Raw genomic sequence first — 8,807 nt, 5'->3', positions numbered from 1 at the left:
CATAGGCTACACGGTCTCCACTCCGCCGCCTCACGCCGCGATGGCAGCGCTCTCTTTTCTACTCCTTCTGCTGCTCGGCTGCTGCCTGCCGGCCGCTTCGGGCAGCCCACTTGCTCCCCGGCTCCTGCCACCCCCGCTCCAGGTCACCTGCGCGGACCCTCACGGACAAGTCTCTCAACGGCAGGACAATGAGCGCCAGGTCTCATGCCTGTGGAACAGCACCGTGACCCTGCATTACCAGCCCGCCCCAGGAGCAAACCTAGAGGCGGGGAGGGCAGAGGGGTGGGCACCGAGCCCACCTCGCTGCCGCTGGTACCTGAACTCAGCCCGGGTGAAGATCACCTTGCGCTGGTCGGGCCAGGTGATGCTGCAGACGGGCCTCCTGCCTCCACCTGCAGCCTCTGGCCTCCTCACGGTGCAGTGCTCATCTGCCTCCTGCGTGGCACCCGACTGCTTGTACCACAACGTGAGTATTGAGATACGTGGGCAGGATGTGCGTCTGTTTGTGCTTTGGCCACAGACACAACTGATCCATGTGTTTCAGCCTGTACAGCTGGGCTGGTGCGCACGCCTCAAGAGTGACAGGTGGCAGTACCGCTTCAGCACCCAGGGAGGCAGCCCCTCGACCCTCCTCCTTACCAGCAGCGAGCACCAAGATGTGCCCTCGCCTGCCATCTACCCAACAACTGAGCTGCAACGCACCTGTGCCACCTACTACAGCTACCATGTGACCGTGCGCTATGGGCACCACGGACTCCATGTCGCTTCAGTCAGCATTGTGCAGTTGCCTCAGATAAGCCTCAGCCTCTCTCTCAAGGTAGAGCCTGACTTGCAGCATGTCCTCAGTGTCAGGTCCAAGCTCCTCAGTGTTCCCCAACAGCTTCTCAGCCTCTCCAGCCTCTCAGCCTCTCCTGGAGGCTTCAGCCCTTTACCCTGACCACACTGGCCTACAGACTGGTGGACACACAGTCCACGGGAGGCTGGATACGTTCCTACAGTTCCCTGGCCCTGCAGAGCACCTTCTGCACAGTTCCCACACCTCAGAGCATGAGTGAAATGGTGGTGGCCAGTATTTACTTTCACACTGATGGAAAGAAGTTTAAGGAACTGATGGGAGAAATACATGTACTCAATGGTACCCTGAGCCTGACTGTGGGCAGAGAAAATCTAATCCACATCAGCCTCCATCCAGGGACAAGCAACAGTAGCACTTATGTGCTCAGGTACAGCCATGGAACATTTTACACCACCAAAGAAAACAACAGCCCTATTTCCACAGGTGGCCCTAACACACACACAGTGTTCTACCAACACGATGAGCTCACCTACTTATTCTCTATAGAGTTTGTGGCCCTCCGGTGGTACAAGTTCAATATGTACCTTTACATGAATCAAAACAGGGCTTTACTCAGGCCTCTGGCAGAAAGAGACCTCGAAGTCCATGTTTTCAGCAGCGGCCATCTTTCCTTTCTGCAGAACTTTACCTACTTGGTGTGGTTTATCCCCGCACAACATCCGATGCTACAATGCGAGTGGACCTTCAACCTGCAGCTTTTTGGAACGCAACAAGATGGCCTTCTCCTGAACACCACCTACACGTACAATGACCACATAAGAAATGCCACGCGCTTTGTCCGTCGCTCTGCTTTGCCCTTTGATCCAGAAAAATACACAGGGTTTGTGGCAAAAGTGAACTGTACTAGGACAGTGTGTTCCCTAGCTCTTTTAAGAGTCAGAGTCAACAACTACGCTGCAAAAGCCATAGAGGTGCCAGTGTCTTGCCAGAAAGAAGCCTGCTACATAGCAGGCACGAGGATTCAGAGACCTCCTCAAGCCTCTGTCCTGCGCTACAAAAGGGGTATGTCTTTTTTCTTCTTTGTTAAGTTGCTGGTAGAGTGCAACGTTGGTATCTCTATCAAGCCCTTGTGGCGAATATACCCTGTTCACAACACAACCACTGCTCCAGACTGGGGAAACCCCATGAATTCTTCTATGATGTTTGGTGTAGATATGATACGCTTAACTGTTCCTAGTTTTGCTTTGGATTATGGGTTGTATCTCTTTTATTTCACTGTTGAGATAACCCCAATTGGGACCAGAATCATCCTCAATGGTTCAGACAGTGTTTACGTTCTGATTGAGAGAGACGATCTAGTGGCAAATATTGCGGGAGGCACGTTCCGCACAGTGGGCTTTCATGATGGTTGGACTCTCGATGGCTCTGCATCCTACGATCCTGACTTGCCTGACAGACTAACGGGAATCACATTCACCTGGTACTGCACTAAAGACGTGTCAGACTATACCAACATGAGCCTGAGCTCGGGAAAGAAATGCCACCCGTCTCAGAGGGATTTGAAATGGTTAACACCCTCTGGTCCAGTTCACGCAGTGACACCAGAATCCCTCCCAGGAAACGCCGTATACTATTTCCGTCTAGTGATCCAGAAGGACAGCAGGACCGGTTATGCCGACCAGACGGTAAATGTGCAGCCTGGCTCCCCACCTCTTCTGCATGTGACGTGCCTCGAAAACTGTGGTACCACTCTAATACCGACAGAGAGATTCAGCTTGTCTGGAAAATGTCTAAACTGTAGAACGAGCAGCCAGCCAGCCTACTACTGGTCCCTTCTTTCAGAAAACTCTACAGAAATTGCCTTCGACTGGGCTTCCAGAACCTCAACGGGAAGGCACGGGGCTTACCTGTCTATCCATGCTCTGACTTTTACAAAGACTGCACTTCAGTCCTATATCCTTCTGTTAAAAGTCACTACCTGGAATAACAGGTCCTCAATCTACAGGCACTCGTTTAACGTCAATACTCCGCCCAGGGCTGGCAAATGTACCATCGACCCACCCTGGGGTACAGCCTTTCTGACAAAGTTTGTTGTTCAGTGCAGTGGATTTTCTGACAGCCATTTGCCTCTGACATACAAAGTGATTGTGGCTTCCAACGTACCCCAGACCATCCAAGTAACCTCTGTGGAGGAAAATACTTTCGGCCCAATTCTGTACTTTGGTTACCAGCCGAAAACCCCTCCGTCCTTTCTCCCAGTCGGAGTGCCGTCTCAGAAGTACACCTTGACACTTTACGTTCAGGTCCGCAATTCCCTTGGGGCCTTCACCCAGCTGAGTTTATATGTCCGTGTACGGAACCCACTGAACAGTCGACCACTCGCTGTTGTGTTCCAGGAACTGCAGGCCTCCGTGAGCGGCTTAAATGCACCAATGACATCTTATCTCCAGTCTGGAGATTATTTGAATGCAGGTTACTTGGCCTATCTCTCGGCCTCAGTTTTAAACCTTTTTAAAGCTGCATCAACTCTCCAGCTTCCTAAGGCTCAGTTTCGGGCACACCTGATTAACACTGCCCTGAGTATCTCAGTTGACAGCATAACAGAAATCAACCAAGTAGTTGCATCACTTTCACAAGTCACAGAGGAAGCTGAGGAAGTGAATGTCGCATCACAGGACCTCGCTGTCAAGAAACTGGCTGAAATCACGGGAGCGCTGAAGACAGTGAGGAATGAGAGCCTCTGGTCTGAGGAAGCGGAAATCCAGACCAGCGGAATACTAAAGTGCTTGTCCAACATCCTGAGAGCTGCTCTTCTGCGCCACACCGATGTCAATGTAAACGGAGTTCAACAAGTCGTCTCCATCATGGAACATTTGACGGAGATAATTTTCCAAGGCAAAGTCCCGGGAGCAACAGAAACTCTGATGGAAACAAAACACTGGAACATCACTCTGACGAAAGATGAAACCTGGAACATTGCAAATGATTTCTCCGCCAGAAATGCCTGCAGGACTTGCTTTTATCCATCACTGAAAAGGGGAAATGACTCAGGACTGCCCCAGGATGCTGTGATTTCCACTGCCCTTTTTGAGTTCAAGGAGAACCCCTTCCCTTGGTTAGGGTACACATCAGAAATTGAAACAGCCATCTTCGGGTTCAAAATGGCAGAAAGCAAGCCTAATGGGGAGCTCCTAGAGATCGTGCCTGAAGAAGCAGAAATTACTATTGCCAGGAAAGATAAGGGATCCTCAGCTTTTCCATTAGCAATAGGACCCCATAAAACACAAGCTTACACAACTGGAGGATTCAGCTTTGAAGTCAACAGAAACACCAAGAGTACATACATCCAGATTCTGACAAAATTAACAGTGACCTTCGAGGTGCAGGTATTTACAGGTACCAACATCACTCATGCTGATCCCATAGCCTCGTTCACTGCTTTTCACGACCGGCCAACTGTCAGAAGGCAAAACGAGATGGCCAGCACTGACTGTAACATCAAGGCTCCCTATGTTATCTGTCTCCCAGAGTCACTGCTGGCAGCCATGGTTCAAGAAAACAGTACAGACACTCACAACATCTCCACTGTCTTGCTGACACCCCATGTCGTAAGGTATCCAACACAAAGACTGGTGAGCATACACATTTTCAGTGACCAGTGCTTATTTCTGGATGGGGTTCAAAGCCTGTGGAGAGAAGACACATGCAGGCTTGGCTCCCTGACTGACTGGCAGAGGGTACACTGTGTCTGCAATACAAAGCAGAGCCACAGAAGTCTGTTGGTTCGTGCTGTGTCAAATGTGACCGCCTTCAACATCAGGTTCCTGGCAGCCAAAGTAATAGTTGCCCCCAACAGAGTTGATCTGAGGAAAGACCTGATAGCAGATATCCCGAAAAACCCCGTGACACTCTTAGCAGTGCTCTTTATTTTTGCCACCTACTTCCTTATGGCCTTCTGGGCTGTAAGAAAAGACAGGTCTGACAGGGACAGCAAAGGAAAGATTATAGTTCTGTCAGACAATGACCCTTTTGACAAAGTGAGCTTTCTGGTCACTTTATACACAGGCAGTCGCTGGGGAGCAGGGACCAAAGCCGATGTCTTCCTTCAGCTCATTGGCCAAAATGGCACAAGTGACATCCATTGTTTACGGCAGCCACAGATTCCATCTTTCCAACGAGGAAGCATTGACTGCTTTCTATTAACCACTAAGACAGACTTGGGAGATGTTTGCGCCTTCAGAGTCTGGCACAATAATAAGGGCCCGTCTCCAAGCTGGTACTTAAGCAGAGCCATAGTTGAGAATATGTCCACCGGGAAGACTTGGTTCTTCCTGTGCAGGAAGTGGCTTTCCCTCAACAAGGGTGATCAGGTACTGGAGAGGACCTTTCCTGTCACAAGCCCCAAGACACCTCTGCCTAGAACTGACTATTTTTTAATTCAGCTTGCCAGCAGGCTGACAGAGGGCCACCTCTGGTTTTCCATTTTTGCTCAGGCTCTCACTGGCCCTTTCACTAGGCTCCAAAGGTTGTCGTCATGTTTAACAATATTATTGTTAGATTTACTTGTTAACATTATGTTCTTTAATGCGGGCAAGAATGAAGAATTTCCAGCACACTTGAGGTATCTGAGATCAATAATGGTGGGAATCCAATGCGCCTTGATTACGGTACCTGTGGAAATGATTACAATTGCCTTCTTTAAGTACTCCCAGGAGGAACCTTCTCCTTGTGCTGTGGCTCAGATGGACCCAAAAGCAAGAACATCTCTCCTGTCTGGAAATCTTACGAACCCAAAGGAACTTTTGCAAAAATTGTTCCATTCAAAAACTTCAGCACAATCGAGGAGTATTAGTACCCTGGAGAACCTTCCTGGCCACAGCAACTCACAGAGGCCACCATGTTTCAGGAGGACAGGAAGTGAGGGAGCTCCCCAAAGCTGGAGGAACTGCATCGTTTCTGGAAGAGAAGCAAATCTGATTGTAACAGAGCAAGAGATGATAACCCTGGATTCCCTCACAACAGCTAAGGCCTGCCAGAGAAGGCCACCGTCAACTTCCAGTGTAGGTAACAATGCCGAAGAAGGGGGCACCTTTCAGAAAGAAAGGAAACTACGAAGCACTATCACCATGCCCTTTCGGAAAAGACCACACATCGTTCTCTCTTGGTGGTATGTCTATGTCTCATGGGCACTGGTTATAGTTGTTGCCAGCATAGCGTCATTTTTCATTGTGTTATACGGTTTGTCTTACGGCTATCAGACCTCACTAGAGTGGCTTTTAGCATCTGCAACCTCCTTTCTTGAGGACGTCTTTCTTATTTCAATTCTGAAAATCGCCTTTTTCTCAGCCGTGAGTACAATTCCTTCAAGGTACTGTGAAAACATCACATGGTTAGCTCAGGAGAAGTATTCTGAGATGAAGCCATTTCGAGAAATGCCGAGTGCTCAGGAGATGAGAGAGAGGCACTTGCAACTCATTAAAATCAGAAGCACCAAGCAATATAGGCCTTTAGAAGCTGCCGAAATTGCAAACATGCTGAAAAAGAAAAAACTTAAAGCCAAGGCATTTACTTTCACAAAAGGTTTCATCAGTCACCTTATCTTTTTAACACTGATACTGCATTTTGCCTACTCCACCGAGAAAGCCAACTGTTTCCACTATAACCGATTCATCCAGAACCAATTCTCTTCACAACTCTCCCGCTTAGATAAGCTGGAACATATCTACGTGTGGGCGAAAGACTTGTTCCTGCCTTTGATCCACAACGATGTTCACCCGACCTTTCTTCCTGAGAGCTCGTCCAAAATCATTGGCTTGCCCAGGATGAGGCAAGTACGAGCTAAAGGTACTGAGAAAAAATGTTTCCGGCCTCACAGCTTTGTGAGTAACCTTGTGATCAGCAAAAGCCACTGTCTTCACAGGTATGGCAGGGACGTCCTAGAGAAGGGTGACTATGCTGGCACTTGGACAAAGTTGGCAAACCAGTCTGTCTCCAAGGACGCCAGCACTTACAGTGGGTTCACCTACCAGCCAAACCAGACTCCGTGGACATATTACTCCTATGGAGACCTGCACACATATGGACCAGCAGGATACACGTTTTACTTTTTCCCCCAAGAAGGGAGATCTAATTCAACTACAAGGCTGGATGCTCTACAGCAGAGCAACTGGCTTGATGAAAAAACATGGGCTGTGATCTTTGAACTCACAACATTTAGCTCAGATGCGGGTCTCTTTTGCACCATCTCGGTCATATTCGAAATGTCTCATTTGGGGGTCATAAAACCAAGTCTGTCAGTCCACTCTTTCGCAATCCCCATCTTTCTTCAGCAAACCAAAACACAAATGTTTGTCTGTGTAGTTGTTGTTGCCTTTCTGATCACTTATGTCACAGGTGAGCTTCGCATCCTAGCCCAAAAAAACAAAAGATTATATCAAAAACTTTTCCAATCTAACAAACTTTTGCTTAAAATTATCCTTTTTTCTTTTTGTTCTCTTAAAGGTCATAAAGTTTAAGGTAGGAGAAGATATTGTCAAGTTTTACTTACTCCACCCAAATGATTTCACTCCTTTCCATACAGTTTCCCACTTGGATAAGATTTTAAGGATTACTATGGGTGTTTTAGCATTCTTCATAGATTTGAAAACTCTAAAATATTCTCGATTCCTTTATGAGGTGCGCCTGGCACAAAGGGCCATCCTGGCAGCCCTTCCTGGACTCTCCTCAGTGGCCTTCATAGTGGTGGTGCACTTCTTTGCATTCATGGCTCTTGGCTACCTTGTCTTTGGGCAGCATGAATGGAATTACAATACCATGATTCACTCAGCTCAAACCATACTCTCTTACAGTGTATCAGCTTTCAGAGATACCACATTTGCATCCAACAGGTTGCTGGGTGGCCTCTTTCTAGCCTCTTTCATGTTGGTGATGATCTGCGTGTTGACTAATCTCTTCCAAACTGTTTTTCTGTCTGCGCATAGAGCTATGAAACAGCACGCACATGAAGAGCCATCTGATGAAGCACAAGTAGGTGCTTTTATATTGCAGGGGCTCAGGAGGATATTTTATCTTCCAATCCGTAAAACAGCCCAACACGGTGAGCCTGATCTTTGTCACAGTGCACTCTATTAGCAACCTCAGAGAGGACATCATTGACACTTAGGGCTCAAGAACAGAAACATAAATGGAAAAAAAAAGGGTTTATCTAGTCGTATGAGCAAGGAAAGCATTTGTACTCAAGACCACCTCTGTCTTGTAATGTTTTGTATTTTAATATTCTGTAATTGTCTTATCTTGCAATATATGTATTGTATTACAATATATGTTCAAAATTAAATTATTTACTTTTAAGAACTTTTTAACATTCATCTTCTTACTAGTGAGCGTCCTCAGGTTTTCTCCACTGTGCATCAATTGTGGTGGTACTCAACTGTCATGGTGGTGCTTGCCTTGACTGTGGTGGGTGGACCCCAGCTGTCAGCGAAGCCCCCACCCAGCTGCTCACTTACTCCACTCCCAGTACCATGGGTAGAGGATCAAAATGCAAAAAGGGATAAAAAAACCCCTTGTGGCCTCAGATAAAGACAGCTTAAGGAGAAAAGAGAGTGACAAACCAAAAGCACACGTTGATGCAAAAGCAGTCACTCACCACCTGCAGACACATGCCCAGCCAGTCTCTGAGTAAAAGTTACTTTCAGAAAACTTCCCTTACCCCGGTTTTCCTGCTAAGCAGGAACTTATATCTCATGGTATTACTAACTCCATGTCAGCCAGAGCTGGCACACATGGGAACTGGTACCTGTTTCACTGAGCAGTAGGCTCAGGAGTCTGAACAGGACTCTTGTCTGTCTGAGCACACACCCATGTAACAGCAAAAATGGCCAGTACAGGCTGGGGATTGACCTGCTAGGGAGCAGCTATGCAGAGAGACACCTGGGAGTCCTGGTTGATAATAAACTGAACATGTGCCAGCAGTGTGCCCTCGTGGCCAAGAAGGCCAATGGCATCCTGG

General features: G+C 47.8%; 1 protein-coding gene across 1 annotated transcript; it reads left to right on the top strand.

Moving 5' to 3' along the window:
- Positions 1–40: 40 nt before the first annotated feature.
- On the top strand, positions 41–8,480 carry LOC133627037 (polycystin family receptor for egg jelly-like). Its single transcript, XM_062009961.1, is given in 4 exon segments — positions 41–892; positions 895–7,224; positions 7,226–8,027; positions 8,374–8,480. Coding segments are annotated over 4 exon segments (8,091 nt in total).
- The last annotated feature ends 327 nt before the right edge of the window (positions 8,481–8,807 follow it).

This window comes from Colius striatus, chromosome 1 (genome assembly GCF_028858725.1).
Source record: "Colius striatus isolate bColStr4 chromosome 1, bColStr4.1.hap1, whole genome shotgun sequence".
In the NCBI taxonomy this organism is placed as follows: Eukaryota; Metazoa; Chordata; class Aves; order Coliiformes; family Coliidae; genus Colius; species Colius striatus.
Note: the sequence above shows the minus strand (reverse complement) of the source record. Positions and strands in the feature narration are given on the sequence as shown.